This window comes from Onychomys torridus, chromosome 2 (genome assembly GCF_903995425.1).
Source record: "Onychomys torridus chromosome 2, mOncTor1.1, whole genome shotgun sequence".
NCBI lineage: Eukaryota > Metazoa > Chordata > Mammalia > Rodentia > Cricetidae > Onychomys > Onychomys torridus.
The window spans coordinates 13,095,297-13,119,595 of record NC_050444.1 but is presented as its reverse complement, the minus strand read 5'-3'; the positions used below and the strand labels follow the sequence as shown (position 1 = coordinate 13,119,595).

Below are 24,299 nucleotides of genomic sequence, written 5' to 3'. Positions count from 1 at the left end.
AATTTAAAAACATGAATAAGGATGTCTATTCAAATTTAAACACCATTTAAAAATTTTAAGGTGAGATTTTTGACAGATGGTAAAAAGAGCAGTTGCCTTAGAGATGCAGTTTACAGTAACTCTTCTATGAAATGCACTTAAATGCCTGCCAAAAAGCATCTCAAACCATTTCTAAGCTTAAATCCCAACTTCTTCAAGAGACATATGCAATATTTTTTGCCTTTTTTCCTTTTTGGATAGATTTTATTTATTTATTTATTTATTTAAGGCAGCTTTTGGTTCATAGCAACTCTGAGGGAAAAGTACACAGTTCCGGGCTGGGGATTTAGCTCAGTGGTAGAGCGCTTGCCTAGCAAGCACAAGGCCCTGGGTTCGATCCTCAGACCCTCCCCATCTCCCCAACCATAACTGTCCTGAAACAGGGTCGTATGTCTGCTAGAATAGATTAACTTGCATCTACCTGAGGATCCAACCCAGGACCTTGTACATGTCGGGCAAGCACTCTACCAGCCCCAGAGAGTTTGCTATTACAGTTTGAGCAAAGTATTAGGAGCCTGTTTCCACTGTTACAGTAGTAGTCTAGACTGTTTGCCCTCCCTGCTCCAACCATTCATTCAATCTCTCCCTCCTCACCAATATCTGACCACCACTGATGGTTTTTATTGTCCTCCGACATTATTATTCGAAGCAGACTCTCACGTATCTCCGGCTGGTCTCAAATGCTCTATGTAGCAGAAGGCTTGAACTGATCCTCTTGCCACCGTCTCCCAGGTGCTGGGGTTCCAGGCACGAATCACCACACTGTTTTATGCACTGTGGGACACAGAGGTCAGTCTCAGGAACCACCCAACAGTGTCTCTCACTGGGACCCGATGTAGGCTATGTAGGCTAGACTGGCTGGCCAGTGAGCCCCAGGGACCCTCCTGTCTCTACCTTCCCAACACTGGGGTTGCAGATGTGTGCCACCATACCCAGCTTTTTACGTGGGTGCTGGGGTTTGAACTCAAGTCCTCATGGTTGGGTATGAAGCTCTTTGCTGACTGAGCCATCCCCATAGCCCTTACTGTTGTTTTCTGAGATAGTGTTTCGTGTATCCCACGCTGACATCCAACTAGATGTGTCCTGCTGAGGATGAGCCTGGGTTCCTGTCTCCTCTTCCCCTCCCAGGTGCAGGCAAACGATGAAGTCCTTTGAAGATAGATCCTTCTATGTTTTGGAAGTGGAGTTGGGATTCCGGCAGAAGATAAAGGATAATGACTTATCAGGTTTGTGGATGAGGCAGTGTCAATTTTACTGTAATGGCCAAGACTAGAGAAACAAACAAACAAACAAACAAACAAACAAACAAACAAACAACAAGGCTTCTGGGCAAAAGATACAATGAAACTAAGGAGCAATAAAAATGTAGGCATTTGCTATCTCCCCTCAATGTTGTTCTCAGTTACCAAGCTCTTCTTTTTCCCAAAGAAGGCACCCTAGAAGAAAAGCCTTTTGATTGAAGGACAATTAAACAGGATCAACTCTGTCCTACAGGCTGATACAATTGAGTTGATTGACACTCAAATTTTACTGTTTCTCAAGCTTTTCTATGGTAGACCTTTGCCAGCTTTCTACACTCCATACATTCTTTGCTCTACAGCAGTCTATCCAGTAGTTCATGTTATATCTTCGGGCCACAAACGAGATGTGAGGGTGAGGGACAGATCTTACTTCCCACGTGAACAGGTACTGGAGTTACAGGCTGAGTCAGGACTGTCCAAGTGCTGTTAGGGGGCTTTGATCTCTCATTTTGTTCAGCTTGCTATGTGCTATCCAACAGAATTGTGTCAGCAAGGAGCCAGATCTTAAGTTTAAAATTTAATGAATATGAATACATGTGCTCAGTTGTTACCATATTTGCCAGTATGACTGTAAATAAATGGCTTCCAAACTGGGGAGCGCACATCCCGGGAAGGGAGAGTACACAGACCGCAGGGGGAAACATAGCACTCCATATGTTTAAATCATTATTCGGTATGTTTTAATACTTAAAAATGAGGAAAATTGTAATAGATATATGTGTGCACACATACACAACATACGTATGTTTAATGATGAAAATCATACTTACATAGCACTTAGCTTGTGCGAGGCATGTTACAAATATTGATTCTCTCAATGACTCTTAGAGGTACTTTCTTTCATTATTCCTATTTTACACAAGAAGGAACTGAGCGTGTCCAAGGACACAGGTATTATAGTTGGTGGAGAAGCCGGGACTTCGAGTGCATCTGTGCACTTTCACTTAAGTGGATTGGTAGGGAGGGCAACAGTGTTATTGACGGCAATGTTTGGTGTCTAGTGCTCTAGAAGGGACCCACAGACAAAGCAGTTCCTAATCTCCAAATTTACAGGGACCTCAGAGCACTTATATAGTCCTAAACATGTAAAGACTGTGTGCCTGACTGAAATCCTGTAACTATCCCTATTATCACAATTGGACTCCTTTCCCAATTTTGTAATTTTGAACTGGATATTAATTTAAAACAATTGTGTTTGTTGCAGAGACATTGAAATAGGGGAGGGTGGAAAACCGTAAAGAATTCCCGACACAAGAGCAGGAGGAAAACCATCACAACCCAGACCTGCTCACCCCCTTCCCCCAGGCTCACTTGTGTATAGCGGGGTGGGTGGACCCGCTAATTCCACAAAAATTAGAGCAATGCTTCTCAACCTTCCTAAGGCTGCCCTGTGACCCTTTAATACAGTTGCTCCTTTTGTGGTGACCTCCGACCATAAAACTATTTTTGTTGCTACTTGATAACTGCAATTTTGCTACTGTTATGAATAGTAATGTAAGTATCTGTGTTTTCCGTTGGTTTTAGGCGACCCCTCTGAAAAGGTCCTTCCATCGCAAAAAACGGGGGTCGAGACCCACAGGTTGAGAAAAGCTGAAATAAAATGTCCTCTAGCCCATTTTCTACCCCTCCCCTATTTAAACGGACTGTTTTCCTCACCCTGCCTGCTAGATAACCCCGTCTCTCCACCGTGTCTAGCAAACACGCGGTGCCGAGGGACTGAGGAGCGAGGGCTCCCCAACGTTATCTCAGCGCCGTGTCCTAGACTCGCCAAGCAGGTAGCCGAGGCCGCGGCCAGGGAAGTTTGGAGAAGAGCAGAGCTCTAAGGCACACAGGTACAGGGAAGCGTGCGGGGCCGGGGCGGCGGCGGCGCAGAGCCGCTGCAGGCGGTAGGCGTTCCGGAGGGGCGAGCGCAGGTGCTCGGCAGCAGGGCCGAGCCAGGCGCGGCTGCCAGGCGCGTTTGGGTGGCGAGAGGCAAAGCCTTTCTTTCCTGTTCCTTAGGGAGGCGTGGAGGCGGCTTCCGTCCATTCGTCAGAGAACTTCGCCGACAGCTCAACAGCCCTCTCCGAGTCAGGAAAGTCGGGTCAGGCGACCCGGGCTTGCCCCAGCCCGCTTCTGCGCGTCACCTCTCAGCAGAGGCGTGCGTCCCGCAACCCCGCCCGGGGAGGCCCCGGTGGGTGTGGCCTCCGCCCAAGGCCCCGCCCCTCGAGCCCGGCGCGCGGGGTCGTGGTGGAGGGGCGGGGCAAGGCGAGGGGCGGGGCGAGGGAACCGGGAAGAAAGGGCAGGGCGGGTGCGCTCGTGCCCGTGTTTGGCGCTTGAGCGAGGGCGCGCCGGTGCGCGCTCAGGAGGGAAGCCGGCCCGAGCGGCTGTTGTCGGTCCGACCCGCGGGGCGGTGAAGTCACCTGCGAGCGAGCGGCTGCGCCCGTGGCGGCCGGATCGCGCCGGCCTCGCGGGGCCCCCGCACACCCTGCGAGGCTGGGGCCGGGGACCAGGCGGGGTCCGCGGCCGGAGTCGGCGACGAGGAGGAGTCGCAGCCTCAGCGCCGCCGCCCGCGCCGGGCCGGGTAGGTGCCGCGGGGGTCGGGGCGCGCCGGGCGGCGGCGGGCTGGGGAGGGGGAAGCGAAACTTTGCGGGCCCGGGCCGGCCGCGGCGCGGGGAGGACGTGTTGGTGCGGGCGGCGGCGGCCGACGCCATGTTGGGGTCTGTGGGAAACGGGGCGCTCCCGGGCGGCTCCCCTCCGGGCCGGCGCTCGGGCTGGAACCGCCTCGGTCCCGCCGCGCCCGTCCGCGGGACGCCGCCCCGAAGGCTTGAGACCCGGGACGGCGGCCGGGGACGGGACCCCGCGTCGCGCCCGAAGTTGTGGGGCGCCAAGACTCGGGCCTTCAGATCGTGGGGTCTGAAAACTTTGCAGGGTTCGGGCGTCAGGGGCACGCTGTGACTTCAGCAGCGTATTTTATATGACTTTATATGAAAATGGCTCCGCAGAATTTGGCTCTGATGGGAGCAGTGGCTTACAAGCTGTTTGTCTGGGGTGTTTTAAAGTTTTATGATCTTCTGCTGAGGTTTTTTTTTTTTTTTTTTTTTTTTTTAAATTATTAAAGGTCAGGAGCTGGTTCCCGAGGTTGTTCGAGTAGCCTTGTATACTCCTAGAATATTAAAGCAGTAAGTTGTGTTGAGTGTGCAGTGGAAGCGAATAGAATTCAGGTTACACCTAAGCAGCACTTCAGACTTCTAGCACGTTAACTCGGTAAATGCCTTCTTTGTTATGTTTTTTACGTTGCCTAAGAGACTCATTAAAGAAACATTGAGACGTGAATGTTCAGTTGACATTAAGGCATATGTTACTTTCTTACAAATAAAGTGAAGTAGTGCAGTGTGTTGGCTCCTGCCTGTAGCCCAAGTACTCGGCCGATCAGGGCAGGAGGATCGTTGTGAGTTCGAGGCCAGCCTGGACTACAGAGTGAGCCTGTCAGAAACAACCCCCTCCAAATCAACCAACCACAACAAATAGACTAGGGTGATGTGATCTTGACGTTTCAGGTACCCCCCCCCCCCCCCCCATTCTTTTTCCTTTTGGCTCCTTAATGGTTCGTGAGTTTTGCCTTTATCTCTTTATCTCTTGTAGCTTATGGGGGCCTTGGGTTAATTCAGAATTAACAAAGGCTATTTTTAATCACCATGGGTCATGATAGCATTGGGATGTGGATGGTATTAAGTTGCTTATTTGGAAAGCACATGTAATTGTTCTCCCCCAGATGAAGCTGGTGGACAGCATGAATTAGCCTAGTAAGTGAATATCATTAAAAATAAATAAAGACAGCTTTAAAATTATGTTAAATGGGCTAAAAAGGCTCTTAATGCAAAAGCCCTAAAACATGTCTCTTTTTACTCTTAATTAAAAAAACAACAACAACATTCATTTGTGTGTAGTGGGAGGCACACAGCCTTGTGGAGAGGTCAGAAGACAAACCACCAGTTTCTTCTTCCCACCACGTGATTGTGGGGATCCAGCTTAGGTGCTTAGGCTTGGAGGCTGGCGTCTTTCCTTACTTTCTGAGCCACCTTCTGGCCCTCTATTTTTAATTATCGTGTGTGTGTGTGTGTGTGTGTGTGTGTGTGTGTGTGTGTGTGTGTGTAAGGATAACTTTTGGGAGTTGCTTCTCTTCCTTCCAAGGATGGAGCTTAGGCTGTCAGGTGTGGCCTTGAGTACCTTAAACCACTGAACCATCTTGCTGCCCCCTCATTTCATTCTTTAATAGGTTAAATTTGTCAGTTTCGTTAGTTCTTAAAAAAAAAAGGGACAGGCTCCAAAAGTTGCACAGAGAATCCCTGTCTTAAACACCCCCCCCCCCAAAAAAAAAAAAACCAACCCAGATGTTATGTTATTTTGCTTCATGGTCAGGTCAAATTCATGATATATATTTTAACCAAAAATATAGAAAGGAGTTACTTGGCTGATTTCACAACTCTAACAGTCAAAGCAGTCAAGCTGATAATTAACTGAAGTCTGGTGACTGAAACCATCTTCTTTCTCGGTAGCATCACTTAGCTCATTCCTGTGGGGCATTCTCTGCCGTCTTGTGTCTTCCCATCACTTATCCTTCTGATTGAATTTAAGTTTCCAGTGTAACTGTCTCCTAAGAGCTGAAAATGCAAGGGTGTGGTGTTGAATCTTAAAAACTCAGTTAAAGCCTGGGGGTGGGAGGGGAGTGTTTGTAGTGGAACATGCCTGGAATCCCAGCACGCTGAGGCAGGATTGTGCTGCGGAGTTTGATCTGGGATGCAGTAGTGAGAACTTGTCTCACAACCAAACCCAGACAGAAGGCAAACCACCTCTTAAGGCTGTACTCTTTGAAGCTTTTGCCCACACTACTGTCAGGCTTCCTCTTCCTCTCCAGATTCAGTTCCCTTCCCCTATGGCGTCCTGGAAGTATTGCATAGGTCTGTGTGGCGCGCCCTTGACAGCAAGCATCAAGTGAGGTCCAGCAAGCCGAGAACATAGCAGAGGCTCAGGAGGGTTTGAATGGATTTCTTGTACATGTGCTTCATGAGTTTACCAGATTGTAATTTCTGTGGGATAGTTAAGTTTCTGTAGTCTTTTCCCTTTGTACCGTAAACTCCATCAGTTCACAGATGAGGTGGCAGACTTTTCCTTTTTAGTTCTTTCTTTTTAAAAATTGTTAACTTGGGTGCTGAATTTTGACGTGGGGATACAGACTTGAATATTTATAAAATTCCCAATCGGATGATGACTGAGATGTAATTGTGGTGAATGGAGAGAAGCTGTGGATGAACAAGAGGGTACAATCACTGCTTTAAAGTATGATTGGCTACTTTGCCCCGATGGAAAATGAGAAGGTTATGTTTGTGTGTACATGCCATTCCATCAAACTGATTTTGTTGTGGTCTTGTCACAGTTGTCTTAGGAAAAGTGAATACAGTCTGCTTTTCTATTGATACTTACCTTGGAGGCTCAGCTCTGCATATAGCAGCTCTTCGTGTAAATAGTAATCATCAGGCTGACGTATAAGTCTGAATGCTTCTTAAGTGTGCTTTTGCAGTGCTAACTTAAGTTGCAGAACTTTTCTAGGGTGAGGTAGGTGTTTAGTAATTTTGTAAGGACTGTAGAATTTGGATTAATGTCTTGTCCTCACCTAAGAGAATTCTATTTTCAGAGGCAGGTCTCATGTAGCCCAGGCTGGCCTCCAGCACCATATGGAGTTAAGGAGACTTAGGCTCTCAATCTTCCTGCCTCTAATAGTCCTTCCCTACTGTACCTCATTTATTTACTTTTTTGTTGATGGTGTTTTCCTTTTTTGAGAGAGTGTCTCCTTATGAAGATCAGGCTGACTTCAAATTCTCCATCCTGTGCTTCTGCTTCCTCAGTGGTGGGGCTGTAGGTGTGTGCCACGTTCGAGCTCCTCAGTCTAAAGCACAAAGACGTGTACACAATTTGAGGAGGACCTGGGAGGAAAACAGAAGGCATTTTAGTAATTGCTATGAGCACACTGGAAAGAAAGCAACTTGAATGCTGCTGGGAAGAGCCTTTGCTCTGTACTGGCTAGATTCTTAACAAGCCACTTCATTCTCTAAGCTCCACTGGAGCCATTTGTGAAAAAGTGTGAAGATTCACTAAGATGTCGGTGTACGTGCTTGGCACACAGTATTATTTTATTGCCTCTTCCACTAACAGTCGTCTACTATGTGGACAACTACTGAACTCCCTCCATTCTGGAACCCTGCATGTGCTGACTTTTCTGTTTGATAGGTGGATACCCAGAATGATTATCTTTTGGATTCCCTGAAGGACTTCAGGATAAATGAGCCAAACCAATTTCTTCTTCCTGCAACACTAACAGTTTGCCGCAGGCTTTCCTTCAACTTTTCAGTCCTAACTTACTTTTCATCCATGTATTCAATCAGTTCCTGAATTGTGTCTGCTGCTCTTGAACTCTCCCCTTGCCTTCATTATGTGCTCCGTTGTTTTTATGCTTTTTTGTTAATCACATAGAACACTGGGTCTCACTGATGTTTCTGTGCACGTGTACAGTGTATTTTGCATTGGGTCTCACTGATGTTTCTGTGCACGTGTACAGTGTATTTTGCATTGGGTCTCACTGATGTTTCTGTGCACGTGTACAGTGTATTTTGCATTGGGTCTCACTGATGTTTCTGTGCACGTGTACAGTGTATTTTGCATTGAACACCTCTCTTGTTTTGCTGTAATACTCTTCTTTGCTTTCAGTCTTGTGTTTTTATATTCTTTTATTGTGGTGATATATTGTGCACCCTGAGAGGTTGCTTGAGGATTGGAGGACAGAGCCAGCCACCAAATTAGACATAGAGGTCAGGCATTGGTGGCACACACCCTTTATCCTTCACTTGGGAGGCAGAGATCCATCTGGATCTCGGTGAGTTCAAGGCCACACTGGAAACAGCCAGGCAGTGGTGGCACACACTTTTAATCCCAGGAAGAGACAGCAGGGTGGAGAAGGGTGTACAAGGTGTGAGGAACTAAGGCAGTTCAGTTGAGACCCTCTTGGGTGAAGACTCAGGATTTCAGTCAGAGGATTCATGGAGTCGGTGAGGTAATAGGTGGTGGTGGGGTTTGCTCTGCTTCTCTGATCTTTCAGCTTTTACCCCAATGTCTGGCTCTGTGTTTTTTATTAAAAGACCGCTTAAGATTCAAACAACACTTCACTTCATCCTGTGTGCTGTTTCTGTATATTGATATTTTTCTGTTAAAAAAATTTTCTTTGGCCTCCATTGCTTGTATACTCAAATCTAAATTTTCTGATCTTACATTCTCTAGTTTTGTCTGTTTTTTAAATTTTTTTTAAGATTTTTTTTTAAAACTTTATTTTTAGTTGTGTGTACTTGTGCTTATCTGTGTGTAGATATGTACACATGAGAGCAGGTGCCTGTGGAAAGCCAGAAGAGAGTGTTGGGTTCCTTGGAGCTGGAGTTATAGGGTCTGTGAACCACCTAATGTCCATGCTGAGACATGAACTTGGGACCTCTGCAAGAGCAGGTTTCACGTAGCCTAGCAGACCTCTCACTGTGTAGCTGAGCATGACCTTGAACTCTTGATCCTCCTGCCTCTATTTCCCCCAAGGTTGTCGTTATAGGCATGTGCCACCACACCCAGCTTCAGTCTGATGCTTTCTTTTATAGTTTATAACCTGTTTATTTTACCAAGATTAATACTCATGCTACAGCAAGATGATTGAGCAGGTGAATGCTATTACTGTCAGGCCCGATGATCGATGTTTGATCCCTGAAACCTACATGGCAGAAGGTGATCAACAGTTTTTGCAAATTGTTCTCTGATCTGTACTTGTGTGCCCTGGCACTCATGTGACCAAGTGTGAGCACACACACACACACACACACACACACACACACACACACACACAGGTATAAAAATTATTTTTTAAATTAGTACTCTATCACTGTACTTCCTGCTCGCCTTCCTTCACATAGCCTGGGCTTAGGCATCTCCTTTCCTAGGGTAGACATACGTACCATCATCTACCCTTCCAAATAGTTTAACCTACTTTTTTTTCAAATTTTGAAATTATAGTTACATCATTTCCTCCCTTCCCTTTGCTCCTTCCACCACCCTTGTTTTCACATTTGTGGCCTTTTTCTTTGTTACATATATTCATCCACCCACCCATCCATCCACCACCCATCCATCCACCATCCATCCACCACCCATCCATCCACCATCCATCCATCCATAGATACGTATATTCCTATATACACAAGTGGGAGCTGCTTGGCCTGTGTAATTTACCTGTGTGTATATGAGCTCAGGGCTGACCACGTGGTACTGGATAACTGATTAGGAGGCTCTTTGCTGGGGAAGACCATTTTTCCAGCTCTCAGTATTCCCTTGTTGCCTGTAGTTCTTATTCTAGGGTTGACACCCCAAGAACTTTCCCCTTCCATTTTAGCACGTCCTTTGGTGTAACTGTTGTTCAGTACAGACTTCATGAGTGTTATATCTCTGACATTTCTAGGAGACTGAGTCTCACAGCAAACTTCCTGTTTCTCTGGCTCTTAAAATCTTTCTGTCCTTTTTCTGCAATCATCCATGAGTCTTAGATGCAGGAACTACATCAGTTGGGGCTGGGCAACATACTGTGATGTCTTGTTCCCTGCATTTTGATTAGTTGTGGATTTTTTTTTGTAAATGTCTCAGTTTGTTGCAAAGAGATGTTTCTTTAATGAGGGGTGAGAACTACTCTTAACAGTGGGTATAGGAATAAATATTTGGAATATAGTTAGAAATTAAGCTGGTTTAGTAAAGTGTCAGAAACAAAAATCCCAGCACCAGGCATGAGAAGCCATGTTTTGAATTGTTGGCCAGCATGTTGAAGAACCTTCTAAAACATTACAGGCTATTACTCTTGCCCTCTCTTGCCTCCCGGAGGTGGAAGTAAATCCCTGTTGCTGAAGATGCCATGCATTGACACAGGACCCAGAAGGACCTGAGCTGATCTGATCTGAGGAAGGTACCATACAAGCTACCAAGGGAGGGAGGCAACCAACAGTCCTACCCAGCTATGATGCTATGAGCCACACCAGCTGGCATGACATAGTGAGAATTGCAGTAGTGGCATGAATACCTTAATGGTAACCAGCAGCTCTCTAGTGGGATTCAGGGTCTGCTCAACAAGAGGGAAGCCGTACCTGGTACTGGAAATGGAGCCCTGGGCCTATCTTGATAGGAGAATCTACGTTTTTTGTTTCAAGATTTGGGCCTAGATGTCCACATGGTCAGAATTATCACAGCTCAACTCTTAGCCCTAAGACCATCTTTGTGTGTTCCCTGTGTAATTAGCTGGTTCTTTGCTTCTCTGCTGTTTAGACTTTAAGAACACATTTTATTCCTCAGTTTCTAGTACATTGCAGGGATACTAGACCCCTTTCTTACCCTGTTTCTTTTTGGTGTGTGTGGGGGTATTGTTTATTTGTTTTTGAGACAGGATCTGTATATCCCTGGCTGGCCCGGAAGTCAGGTTGTAGACTAGGCTGGCCTTGAACTCACAGAAATCCACCTGTATCTGACTCCATAGTGCTGGAATCAAAGGTGCATGCCACCATGCCCACCATTTTTTCCCTTTGTTAATTGCTTCCATCATTTACTTTCCTGTAGAAACAGATCTGAATTATATATACTTGCTTGTATAAATTTGAGATTATAGCTACTTTTTTTTCCCCCCCACAAAGATTTAGCTTTGAGTGTCTTGTTTACTGGAGTTTTATATGGTACCAAATGGCTAGTGACTGTTTTACTGCTTGGAACCCATTGACATCATCAATGATTGCTTCCACGTTACTTAGAACTGTAGGGATCACTTTATACTTAACCTCCATCCCCTCCCATGCTCAGTGTTCTCTATGGACTCTACTACTGAGCTGCATCTGCAACCTGGTGGTTAGTTTTAGCTTTACATCCAGTTAGTCAATGGTAACCTCATCCCCAACTCTTGTCCTTACTCTATCTCGCTCAGGTCCTAAACCTCATGTAGCCCAAGACTGACCTGGAACTTAGAGTTGTCTTCCTGCTTCAACCTTCTAAATGATGGTGAGTCCACACCCACCTCTTAGATCCTGTTTTCCAGTTCTTCCTTCTTAAAGCAGTGGCTTTTACTGTTTGCATAATTATTTTAGGAAAACTTAGATCAAATCAGGCTAGTCCTTCCAAAAGTTTTAGCAGGAAGTCTCAGAAACTAAGATAGTGTGGCTAGGTATCTTGTCTTTTTCCTCTCACTCCAGTGACTCCCAAGGTCCTCTACTGAAACTGTGTGCATGAGTGTAATAAAAAAGCAAAACAAACAAAAAACCACACTTACTTCAGGGTTTGGTTTTCATTTTGTTTCTATACTGTGTGTTTTTATACTGAAATTTCACTTATTCTTTCAGATATTAGAATGGTAAATTATGTGTGCCACATATTCATTCCCTCCCCTCACTTCCTGATTTGCTGACTTTTTTAATATAATACTTAACCAATTGTGCTTTATATTAAAATTGAATGTAAATCCTTCATTCTCTGTGTCTTGTTCATTCTTTTTTCCTACCAAATATAAATACGGCAAGCAAATCAGAAGTGTTTTGAATGATGCTGAAGTGTTGGAAGTTCCCCCGCTTTGCAGGGTTGCTCAGCTCTTCCTAAGCCGAGCACTGCTGCCCTCAAGCCCTCTCTGCTCTGTTGTTGATGGTAAAAATACGTTGTAGCATCATTTTGTATTGACAGAACAGCTGTGCTTTTAGAAAGAGAAGAACTCTTATAGATTATTGTGACATACTGGGGACTTTTTCTTAAATAGGAACTTCCGGGCTGGATGTTAAGAATTCATAATTAGATATAGTTAGATTTGCTTGTCAATCTGAAATTTGTGGATTCAGTGAAGTGCTTGGTGTGTGGGGAGCAGTTCCTGTTTTCTTTGAAGATCAGCAGGCTTTAAAGATGTAGTTGATTTTCAGCCAACTCCAGATTAAGAAACTGCCATTACCTGTAACTGCGGTCATGTTCAACTCAATGTCTATTCTGGCATGTAGAATGCAGCAATTTTGCAGGTGCTGTTTGGAATACATAATTGTAGAAAATACTGTTTTTGTTTTCAGGAACTCCCAAATTATTTGAAGTAAACAGCTATCCAAATTTCAATGAAACATATAATAAAGTATGTGCTATTAAGTGGCGTGGAGGTTTAAAGATGAAATAGTGTCTGGCTCCCAGGCTTTTGACCTGAGTACCTCTTGAGGGCCTGGTGAGATTTCAGCCAACAGAAAGAGGACAGGAGGAGGTGTCCTCGCGTTGAGTTCAGAGAGGAGAGGAAGCCCAGAGCAGGTTGCTGGTGATAGTCTGGTGTAGGTTCAGCCAAGGGAACCTGGAGCCAGCCGGTCAAGATGGGGAGAGAGACTGCCGGAGGCTGGGGTCCCTGGGAAAAGCTTGGCGTAGCCCTGCCGCCGCCCGGCTGGTGGTGTTCCTGGTCAGAGTTGTAGCTGGAGAATAGTAATCTTGCTTTATTTAGGACTGACTGTTGGAGACTCGGAGGATTCTTTAGAAACTTGAAGTCCATGTTCTGTTCTCCCGAGTAGACCTTTAAAACAGACAGCAGCTAGTCCAACATCTCCTCAGTGAGTGGTTCTTGTGTTTTTTCATCTCCCCCATCCCCAATCTTACCCTGTGACTGTTATTCTTGTGTAGTGTGCTATGTTTCTTTCTCAGACCTAACCTATTTACTCAGACCTAAACCTCCTTTACTGACCATCTAAATAGTCACTTTAAGAATCCTTTGCACATACATATCTTACACTGGAGCAAGCCTCCTGTTGAGAAGCCGCTGTCACCCCTGTCCATATTCAGTTGTGTTGGTGGCATGGATATAGAGCTTGTTAATATTTTCCTTTAGTATGTGAGCTGCCAGAGCGAGCATGCTCTGTTTTCGAAGGTACCGTTGGTAATATCTGGTTATAGGAAATAATTTGTTTTCAGAAACTTCCCAATTGTTTGGAGTAAGCACATATCCAAATTTGGGCCTATTGGTGAAATAAAAGCCCTCTTGACTGATGTTAATTTTTATTTTTTGTCAGTGGCCCCTCCTAGATACATAATTAAAGGTCCACATTAGTAAACTATTTCTGAAGGGAGCAGGGAATAACAAAAAGATCATGTATCCCCTAGCATCTCATAAAAATGTGAGTGTATCTAGCTGTGAAGTCATAAGAAAGTTATTTAACTGAAATTATTTCATATGGGTGATTCGCCTGCATGTATTTGTGTGCACCACAAGCATGCCTGCTGCCAGATACCCTGGGACTGGAGTCACAGATGCTTATGAGCTGCCAAATGGGTGCTGGGAATTAGATCCCAGTCCTCTATAGGAACAGCCAGTGCTTTTAACTGCTGAACCAGCTCCCCAGTGTTAGGAATTTGAGTGAAGGGGACCCCCGGCTGGCTGGGGCAGGGTATCCCGCGCATGAGGGAAAACATGCTGGGCAGATGCAGCAGGGCCTGCGGGCAGGTGTGTGGAAAGTCATTCACACCCAGGCGCTGCATCCACGTGGAGAGTTTATTATAATAGAGAGACAAAGAGAAAGATAGGAAAGAGGGAGACAAGGGAGAAAGAGAAGGGAGAGAGAGCAGAGGTGTGTACCTCGTGGGGATGAGGGGAAAGACAGACAGACAGAGGACGGGGGAGGGGGGAGTTTTTCCTTAAAATGAAGCTTTTATGTCAGGATGCAGGATGGGGCGGGACTTCAGGAGGCAGGTCATAATATTAACACCTGACCTATTTGACCGGCTTGTTTAGGAAATAAGTTTTTATTTTGTTTGGAGAACAGTCCTACCATGTAGTCCAGGTAGGCCTGGAGCACTCAGTCCTCCTGATTTGGCTTCCAGTGCTAGGGTGGGAGGTATCGAGGTGTATGTTAGTCACCTTTTATGACTCAGTTTACATTTACTTATTTGTTATTTATTGATTTGGTAAAGTGAATTATTTTCACCTAACTTTATCATCATTCAGAGTAAAGTAAATGTCTAATAGGCATTGATTAAACGTCCTTGCTTTTCCTTTCATGACTGAGATTGTGAAATAACTTACCTTTTTAATTTTAGGCAGATGTGCCTAGGGAGACTTGCAACAGTTAATGTAGTTTATAATACGATTCAACTCCTGAAGTTTCATTTTTCTCTCAGCTTTGATAACTTTAAATGTAAAATGCAGCATTGATAAATTTAAACATAAAATACAAAGGTTTGTTCCCTTTTTCTTATCTAAGAAGTCAGTCTATTTCCTTTATTACCACAGGTTCTACAGATCATGTTAGCAGTGATTTGCTGCCAGGGCAGAAATCTTAGTGGACAGGCCAGAGAGGCAAAGTCTCTTCTTCTGATTGAAAAGGTAAACTTCACTTAAATTTAGTTTGCTAAAATTTCAAGTGTTTCTTCTTTGTTTTATTATGCTAATATTTTATTTACACTTTTACCTAGAGTAACTTTTTTATGCTGGTTATTGGATTATGTGACTACGAAAAGTAGGTAGGCACTAGACTTTTTATTTGGCCTACATGGACTGAGGGGGGTAGTTCGCGCTCATATCCTCATGCCCAGGCAGGCTGTTTTTTCCACTGTTTTGTTTGGTTGCGGAAGTTGCTGGAGGTTGGAGCAGGCTTTCTGCCCCAGAGCTTTGTGTTCAGGCGGCCCCCCTTTGTTTTCTCTTCCCAGTGGTGGCCCAGCGCTCTAACCGCCCTCACCCTCGGCTCTGATCCGGCTCTGTTCCTCTGTAAAGTTTCAGTTCAGCAGTACCTCGCACTTGAAAGTGTTGATCAGATGTTTGCAGGAGATGCCTTGGTGGTAGAGCATTTGCCTGGGTCCAGTCCCCAGCCCTGGGCAAGGGGGTAGGGAGTTAGGGGCGGGGGTGGTGGGCGCATTGGTAGGTTCTGGCAAATAAGACTTGCTGTAAATGGGAAATCTAGCCAGCCCACTTATTATGTAAGGTCAGTATTTTAAAGACAGAAAGTACCTTACTGTTTCATTGAAGGTGGCTGCTGCTGCTTTTTCTTTTTTAAATTAGGCCTTTTGGCTCATAGTTTTTGTTGTTGTTGGGCTTTTTGTTTTTTACTGTAACCTGTTAAGTTTGAATACTGGAATTCATTAACACCAGAAATTGTGAGTAAGAGTAAGAAAGTAAGTTTGGTCAGGCATGGTCCACACGCCTTTAACCTCAGTCAGAGGCAGGGAGCTGTCTGTGAGCTCCAGACCAGCAGGCCTGCTTGGTGAGACCCAGCTCAAAAGGAAGGAAGGAAAGAAAGAACTTAGTCTGAGATGAGACCCTGATTTGCAGATGGAGGAGCCAGCACTGTAGTCTGGACAGGTGGGTCTCCTTAGTTGTGAATGGAGTCTCTGTCTCTGTCTTGTCTACTCCAGGGTCACATGTTAACAGGTACTGAGCGTGCCCCACTGAAGAGTGTGCCCCTTTAAAAACATGCAGGTCCTGTCTGCCAGAGAATGGGATTGGTTTTCTTCCTAGTCCCTTCTATTCTGTGACAGTCTTTCCCGGGAAAAGCAGGCAGCAGCGTTCAGATTGGACCACATTTTGCAGCCCTCTGTTCCCCTAAGACCCTCAGTAAAGCATGTAGCGACTCTGTCCTTGGGTAGACCAGTGCTCTTGTATTCTGGTCATCACAGCAAGTCTCGGTGAGGCAGGGCCCTGGGGAGAAGTCTCTTTGGCTTTGAGACAGTATCTCTTTTACCAGAGAAAGTTGCTTTGGGGTGTGTAGTAGAAATGTGGGTCACGGTGATGTGTATGCCCCTTTGGTGACTTTCTTCACTACTAACCCATGTACTCTACCCCCACCCCAGTATAGCTTGTACATGTGTAAAGCAAGGTTTGTGTATTTTCTAGTCCATTGCTTTTCATGTCAGACTCATGGGACCTATTTCAGGACCAAGAAGGATAATGGAAGGGTCTGCCTAGAGCAGAGACCTTAGGTTCTACATACCCATTGCTTTTCAGACATAGGTCCCAGCCTGGCTGTGAAAACAGAAGAGGGTTGCCATGCTTATTAAATAAGTGGAGATACTAAAATGCATCATTTATCATGGAAAGAATCATGAGTGTGTGTTTTTGTATCCTTGTACTATGTAGTGTATTTATGTACAACTGCCAAACTTTGGAAATCATTTGTTCTAGCCAAATTCTTCCTGTCCAGACTTCTCCAAGTTGCATCCTTCTTAAATGGGTGAGGAGAGCTCATGAGCCGGCTCAGTGGGTAAAGGGGCTTGGTGTGCCAGCCTGGTGACCTGAGTCCTTCAATCTACAGGACCCACAAAGAGGAGAGAACGACCTCAGAGTGGTCCTCTGACATCCACACAGCAACAGCAACAGCAACAACTACAGTAATAATAATAATAAATAATAATAATAATAATAATAATAATAATACATTTTTAGAGGGGGAGATTTGTAAATAAAATAAAAATTCAGTCCTAATAAATTACTGAATTTGAGCAGTGAAACATTATTGGGAGACTGGCTAGGGAAACTGTAGCCAGTTTAGGTCATTTGCTTACATTCCTGTCTTCAGTATGTGTAGGGTTTCCAGAGGTTAGTGACAATGTTGTGTTCTTCCATGTGGGTAGAATGTTACCATGTTATGCTGGTGACAGTACATTAGGCTTGATCCCTGGTGTTCTATGACAGTCTCAGGCCAAGTCATGTTACCCCTCTGTGGCTGTTTACGTATCCATAAAATGGAGCTCACACCACACGTGTAGATAGGGTTGCTGTGAGTAGGAAATGCAGCCATGTTCAGCACCTCGCTCAGCTCTGCAAGAGTCAGTTCCAGGCTCCGTCTGCCTCTTTGTGCCAGAGTTGCTCATATTAGCTAATACTAGAAGCTTCCCCGGGAATCATAAGAACCTCTGGCTACTCACAGGGTTTGAAACAGTTTTAGTCACAACTAACAGATAAGAGATTCACTGTTCACATTTCTGTGTTAAGCCCAGCAGTGGCCACAATAGGAAACCCGTTTGCACTGTTCAGAGTTTGTTTAAATGCGGACAAGTAGTTTAGTTTTCTTGTTTTGTTTTGTTTTTTCGAGACAGGGTTTCTCTGTAGCTTTGGAGTCTGTCCTGGACTAGCTCTGTAGACCAGGCTGGCCTCGAACTCACAGAGATCCACCTGCCTCTGCCTCCCGAGTGCTGGGATTACAGGCGTGCGCCACCACTGCCCAGTTTTAGAGAGGCCTTTCTTGACCATATAGTTGGGGTGACTTCTGATTTATCTGTTCAACCTTTTCTTTTCCTTTGGTGTTTGGAAATGGTCTGTGTAGACTGGCCTTGTTCTCCTAACTCTCCTGCTTTGGCCTTCAAGGGTTAGGATTACAAGCATGCACCACAGCCTGGATAAAGGCAGGGGATCTGAAATTCTGTCTTGAGTACATAGCAGGTTTGCAAAGCCTGAGGCCGGGAAGGAAGGGAGAAAGGGGAACGGGAAAGAGCTCACAGCGTTAGTTCCTGCTTGGTTCTAGATTTTGTTTTCTGTTTCCCCTGGAAGAGTAGGGAACTTGCTTGTATTGTGTTTTTTCATGCACATAAATCAGTGTCTGAGGAAGACTTTTTGAATGGTTGAATGTAAAGTCTGAAAATCTTTTCATAGATAAGTTTCTATTGTAGATACTGTTTTTTAATTTTATTTTCTGTGTACTTTCACATTTTATGAGTAGCTATGATTACACTTTAGTAGTATACTTAATCTCAAGATAAATTTTTCAGTTGTATTTTATGTCTCTAAATTGAATGTCTTATTGAGAATATGCTGTGTTTGGTTGGCACATAAGATGTGAGTATCTTTGAATCTGCAGTGTCTTAGGTTTGATGAAATGTAGTGTGTATTTGAGATGGTGGTGATGGATAGTGAGAGACAGAGGACTGGTCACTTAGTTAAGACCTTCAGGGTTTGAAGCCATCCATTGTCTTGTTCACTGATGGGAGGACCCTCAGACATGCCAGAGGCCCTCCCTCCTTGTGAAAGGCAGCAGAGATGCAGGAATAGCCAGACGTACAGTAAGCTACTGATAGAAGGTAAGACGGGTTACAGTATCATCAGTCAGTGAGCTGAAGACAATTTAACCACGCTGGGTGTCTTTAAATATTTCCTTTCAAACCTTGGTGTTTTTCAGTTAGTGTAGTCGTACTCAGTTAGTGGTTGAAATAGAACACCATTCAGGGACTTGAGAGAGCTCAGTATTGGAGCTAGAGATTAAATCTGATCATTAAATAAACAGATTGGTTTTTGTTTTTTTTGTTTTTTTTTGTTTTTTGTTTTTGTTTTTTAAACGTTGTTAAAATGTTCTTGTTTATCTTGAGTACATTTAGTACTTCTTGTCAGTTTAAAGATGGCTATCAGAGGCCTCTGCCTTTCAGGTTTCACTGTAGCCAGTAGAGGCATGGGCTTCAGTCCGTTGATAAAAAAGAAGCTAAGGAACACACACAATGTGGTCAACACAGAGGATGGAGTTTGCTGCTGTTGCTGTTTCTGTCTTGAATAGGAGGATGTACTGGAGGAGCTGCTCACTGGGATTGAGGATGATGCAGAGGCAGCTGGAGTTGTGGGTAGTAAGGAAGACAACAGTGAAATGCTATGTTTTAGGCAGGGAATGACTTAGGTTGAGGTTGGAGAAAACAAAAACCTGGTAATAGTTGGATGTGGTAACACATGCTTGTCATCCCAGTGCTCAGGGGTCTGGGGTAAGGGGGTGGCAAGTTCAGGGCCAACCTGGGCTACGTAGTGTGAGATCCTATTTCAAAAACAAAACAAAAACAAAAACCCACCATGTAATTAAGAGCTTTACACACTATGCTAAACTTCATATATTTTAAAGATTAAGGGGAATCATTTGAAGTAACAACAGCAGGATCAAATTAACATTTTAGAGATCACTGACTTGGAATTGGTTTAGAAGGGAAGCCTGGAAGCAGGGAAGCATGTTGGGAAACATTTGGGACTAATCCAGGAAAGAAAATTAGCTTAGGCTCAGAGGTTATCTGTATTTTATTGGGAAAATAGTGGTCATGTTTTTTAAGTGTGTGTATTAGGCATTCTGTTCTCCAGCATCGCATTGAGATTCAGGTTCATGGAATTGGGTTTGTTATTTTGCAAGAAGTAATGTGTTAATTGTCCTATTGTTTTTACTTGTGCTGGTTCTGATGGCATACACTTGAGAGGTAGAGGCATGAGGACTGTGTTCTAGGCCAGTGAGGGCTATAATGGAGGACTGTCTCTACAGCCTCTGTAAATAGTTGTGTGACAAGGATTGTGTTTTGTGGAAGGGTAGAGGTTTGGATTACTATAAACACTGAAGATGTAGTATGCTCAGTCATTATTTTACAGGGAAGGAATATTGGAGTATTTGCCTTTGGAAAAAGCAATGTCTTGGGTGATTAAATTTTGTTATTTTCTCTTATAGGAATGTATAATTTATAAAGAATTGTGCTAATTCTTTTTCTTTCTTTTTTTCAAAAGGTTATTAGCAAAAAATGGTGGATCGCCTGGCAAACAGTGAGGCAAATACGAGACGAATCAGTATCGTGGAGAACTGTTTTGGAGCAGCTGGTCAACCCTTAACCATCCCTGGACGGGTGCTCATTGGCGAGGGAGTATTGACTAAGCTGTGCAGGAAGAAGCCTAAAGCGAGGCAGTTTTTCCTGTTTAATGACATTCTTGTGTACGGCAACATTGTCATCCAGAAGAAAAAGTACAACAAGCAACACATTATCCCCTTGGAAAATGTCACCATTGATTCCATCAAAGATGAAGGAGAATTACGGAATGGATGGCTTATTAAGACACCAACTAAATCGTTTGCAGTTTACGCTGCCACCGCCACCGAGAAGTCAGAGTGGATGAACCACATAAACAAGTGTGTCACTGATTTACTCTCCAAAAGCGGGAAGACGCCCAGCAGTGAACATGCTGCTGTCTGGGTTCCTGACTCTGAGGCCACCGTGTGTATGCGCTGCCAGAAAGCAAAGTTCACACCCGTGAATCGGAGGCACCATTGCCGCAAATGTGGCTTTGTCGTTTGTGGTCCCTGCTCTGAAAAGAGGTTTCTTCTTCCTAGCCAGTCTTCTAAGCCTGTGCGGATATGTGACTTCTGCTATGACCTGCTCTCCACTGGGGACATGGCTGCGTGCCAGCCGACTAGATCAGACTCTTACAGTCAGTCGTTGAAATCGCCTTTAAATGACGTATCTGATGATGACGACGATGATGATAGCAGTGACTAAGGACATGTCTTGGAATATTTAATTGGGTGCAACTACCTGAGAATCAGCTTTGGGGGAAATGTAAAAGTCCTAGCGCTCTCGATTTTGCTCTAGCCATGACTTTGCCTGAGAAAGTTTTGACCTTTGTGCCTCTGTATCCTATAGAAAGTAGCCCCTTCTCTGCTCTTCTCCACACTCTCACGGGGACAAACTGTTGCAAATATATCTGATAAAGTCTTGGCTTCTGTTCCCCTTACTTCTAGATTATTTTCTTGTAAGTGGGAAAAGGGGTTTATTTAACAGATCTTGTACTACATTTTTCCCACTGATAAGGAAAAACTAAAAGCACAGAATGATGGGAACAAGAGTATAAAGTAATTAATAATATTAGTAGCTTTTTCTCAAGCATTCTATGTAATGGTTAAGACATTCGTGGCAGAAGATGGTTTGGAAATTCTTCTCTTCTCTTTCCTGAATGCCAAGTGGTGCCTTATTGTGGCAGCATTGTCTCGGGAAACACGAGTCCTACCTTCTTTCCTCGATGTAAACCACACTGGTGCTCTTACAGGTGGTAATGAGTGAGTGAGTGATGGATATAGTCAAGAATATTTATTTGACAGCTACAAGGAGCTAAATCTTCACTCTTATATGAATACATATTTTTCATAAAATAATTGTGATTATATTTTTACATCTTCTAGGCACCAAATTACAATGGTCACATATATGTTTGAAATTAATCAGTTGCCACTATCAGGAATCTGATTTGAAATATATCACTTAGAAGTGGCATATTCCACTAGTTTCTACTTTCCTAAGGCATTTTTACATATAAATTTATTTGCTTTACATTATTTCTAAAAGGAAAAATTTTGTGAAACCCTCTTTTTTTGAGAGAGGGGTTCTCTGTGCAGCCTTGGCTGTCCTGGAACTTGTTTTATAGAGCAGGCTGGTCTCAAACTCACAGGGATCCACTTGCCTCTGCCTTCTGAATGCTGGGCTTAAAGGCTTCCACCACCACCACCTGGCAAAAATAAAGTTTTTTGTTTTTTTTCTTTAAATCCCACAGTAGAATATGGAGTCTACAGGAGAAGGATCTAGAGATTGAAGTTTGACTAGACTCCCTGTCTTCAAGCATTGTCAGTTTTATTGTGAAATTATCTTGATTTACATGCGGTGTTCAGTATTTTATGGAGTTTGTGATGCACCAAACAGTTTCTATTTTTGTAAAACAATCAGTATGTTTAATCATTTCTGAAATCATTTTGCAATATGTGGAAATAGAGCAGTTTATGTTTCTAAATTGTGACCATCAGTGAGACTGCTTTGAGAAGTTGGAGTTCTTCTCTTGTGTTTGGAGGCAGCCGGAAGTTGAAGCCCCATTCACTGCATAGCACTGGACATGCTGCACACGTTCTAGGCACTCGTGTGCTGCAATAACTAGATTTTTAAATGTGGGAAACCAGAAGGCTTCAAACTGAAAAGCCTGCATAATTCTGCCGATGTCCTGGAGTTTGATTGAGTAACTTGTGGATGGAAGATTCGTTGGTAGCTCACTGTGGTTGCAGTACTAATTTTACATTGCTGTTCAGTTTTGGAAGCATCTGAGCTATCTAGGTCTCCTGTAGGAAATGTGAAAGAAAAGCAAATAGAACCAGAGTTTGGGGCTTTTGTTCTTGTTTTTGTTTTGGTTGATTTGACTATCAGATGGATTTTTATTTGTTTCAAAGCAACATTAACATGTAGTCAATAAGCATATTTGAAAAGGACCATTAAATCAGAGAAATTTGGATGGAAACTTGCTGTACACAGGAGTTGAGCGAATTCAGGAACCAAGAGGAAATGTCCTGAGATAACATTTGCATTGTCAACCTCTATTGATTGTTTTTACAATAAAAATATTTTGCAGCTTACTTCCTGGTTTTCTTTTTTCTTTTTCTTTCTTTTCTTTTCTTTTTTTTTTTTTTTTTGCACATTGTGACTTGTTGAAGATTTTCTTTCCTTTTGCTAAGTGTAAGGTATTTTGTAATTGGACGTTTCTTTGGGCTGCCAGCTCACAATTAATGACATGGAGAATTCTTATTATGAAAGCTTGGCCTATAGCTTAGGCTTGTTCCTAATTAGCTCTTACAACTGAAATTAACTCATTTATATTAATCTACGTTCTATCATGTGGCATTACCTCTCTTCCATCTTGTACCTCCTTTTTCCTGTCCTTGTCTCCTGGCTTATCCTGCATGCCTATGTTCCTCCTCCTCTTCCTTTCTTTCCCCAGAAATCCCACCTGTACTGCCTGCCTAGCTATTGGCTGTTCAGCTTTTTATTATACCAATCACAGCAACCTTCACACAGTTTTCAAATATCCCACATTTCCCCCTTTTTGTCTAAATAAAAAGGAAAAGTTTGAACTCTTACATAGTAAAACTATGTACAATAAGAACAATCATCAGGTAGAATTACATTTACACTATCTAGTCCACCTGTATTAGGCAAATTTGAAGAAAGTATTATACTTAAACCACTTTTTATCATAACTTATGTTACCATTAGACCTTAAACAATGTAAGCATTTATGTTTCTCAGTCTTAGAAACTATATCTCTTACGTAAGTTTTTTTTTTTTTTTTAATTTGGTATCAAGGAAAACTGTATACTGTTGTCTTCAATCTCCATCAGAGACCCAAGAAGGATATAATATCTGAGTAAACAGGAAGTGCAGAGCAAGCAACTTCTAAAACTATAGAAATGACACAGACAGCTGGCAGCCTGGACAGTTACCTCAAGGTTCCCCTGCAACATTGGGGCATCTGGCTTTGGCCTACAGGTCTAGAATATCTGACAGACTAGTCTGTGAAACAGGAATTTTGAAGGACTGTCCTACCTTGTCTTGGCAAAGTTTGGCAGTTGCCTTCTTTTGTGTCCTGCTTGTCCAATTTGGACAGCACACTGTCAGCAGTTGAGGCAAGGACAGTTTCTTACCCAGTGGCTAATTATGTCGCAATAAAAGCAAACTTCCATATGGAGGTTATTCCATGTTCATCTTTTTTGAAGTAGATTGGTGCTGCCAGGAGTATATGTGTCTCACTGTCATGAAAAGCCTTATGTTATTAAAACATTTTAAATGTCATATTCTGTGGGTCTTTGAAGTATTTGAAGACCATCTTTCTATTTAAAATATATGTTTGACATTGAAAACATACCTAGCGTGACTATAAGTTTGAGCGTTACAGATAAATACCAACCTATATTTCTCTATTATCCTAAATAGCTTTCAAGAACTAAAACTTTACATTTTTAAATGAGCTGTATAGTTACAATACCCTAAGCAAGAGTAGACACATATATACAGTATAACAAAAATAACCTTAAATTTGTATCAATATACAAAAATGTCTTAAACAGGATTAGAAACGTACAGTATAATAAAAATAATCTTAAATTTGTGTCAATATACAAAAATCCATACCAGTGTTTTAATTTGAAAGTAGATTAAATAATCTACCCCTTTACCCTATCATTTCTATGTTTTCCCTTTTACTTTTCAGAATGAGATCCCTGAATCTAATTTTTTTTTCCTTTTTCTTTTCTTTTTTTCTTTTATTCGAGACAGGGTTTCTCTGTGTAGTTTGGAGCCTGTCCTGGATCTCACTTGGTAGACCAGGCTGGACTCGAACTC

General features: G+C 43.4%; 1 protein-coding gene across 2 annotated transcripts; it reads left to right on the top strand.

Annotated features, from left to right (window-relative positions):
• The first annotated feature begins 3,611 nt into the window (after window positions 1–3,611).
• On the top strand, window positions 3,612–21,497 carry Plekhf2 (pleckstrin homology and FYVE domain containing 2). 2 transcript variants are annotated; one of them, XM_036178506.1, is made up of 3 exons: window positions 3,612–3,900; window positions 14,665–14,757; window positions 19,882–21,497. In XM_036178506.1, exon 3 carries the CDS (start codon window positions 19,896–19,898, stop codon window positions 20,643–20,645), a length of 750 nt encoding a protein of 249 aa, XP_036034399.1. In that variant the 5' UTR covers window positions 3,612–3,900; window positions 14,665–14,757; window positions 19,882–19,895; the 3' UTR covers window positions 20,646–21,497. The 2 variants fall into 2 exon arrangements, with proteins under 2 accessions (XP_036034399.1, XP_036034400.1); XM_036178507.1 differs by lacking the exon at window positions 14,665–14,757.
• Window positions 21,498–24,299: the final 2,802 nt, after the last annotated feature.

Coding starts and splice junctions, on each gene's coding strand:
- Plekhf2 (XM_036178507.1), top strand. CDS start 19,896: ATGGTGGATCGCCTGGCAAACAGTGAGGCAAATACGAGACGAATCAGT.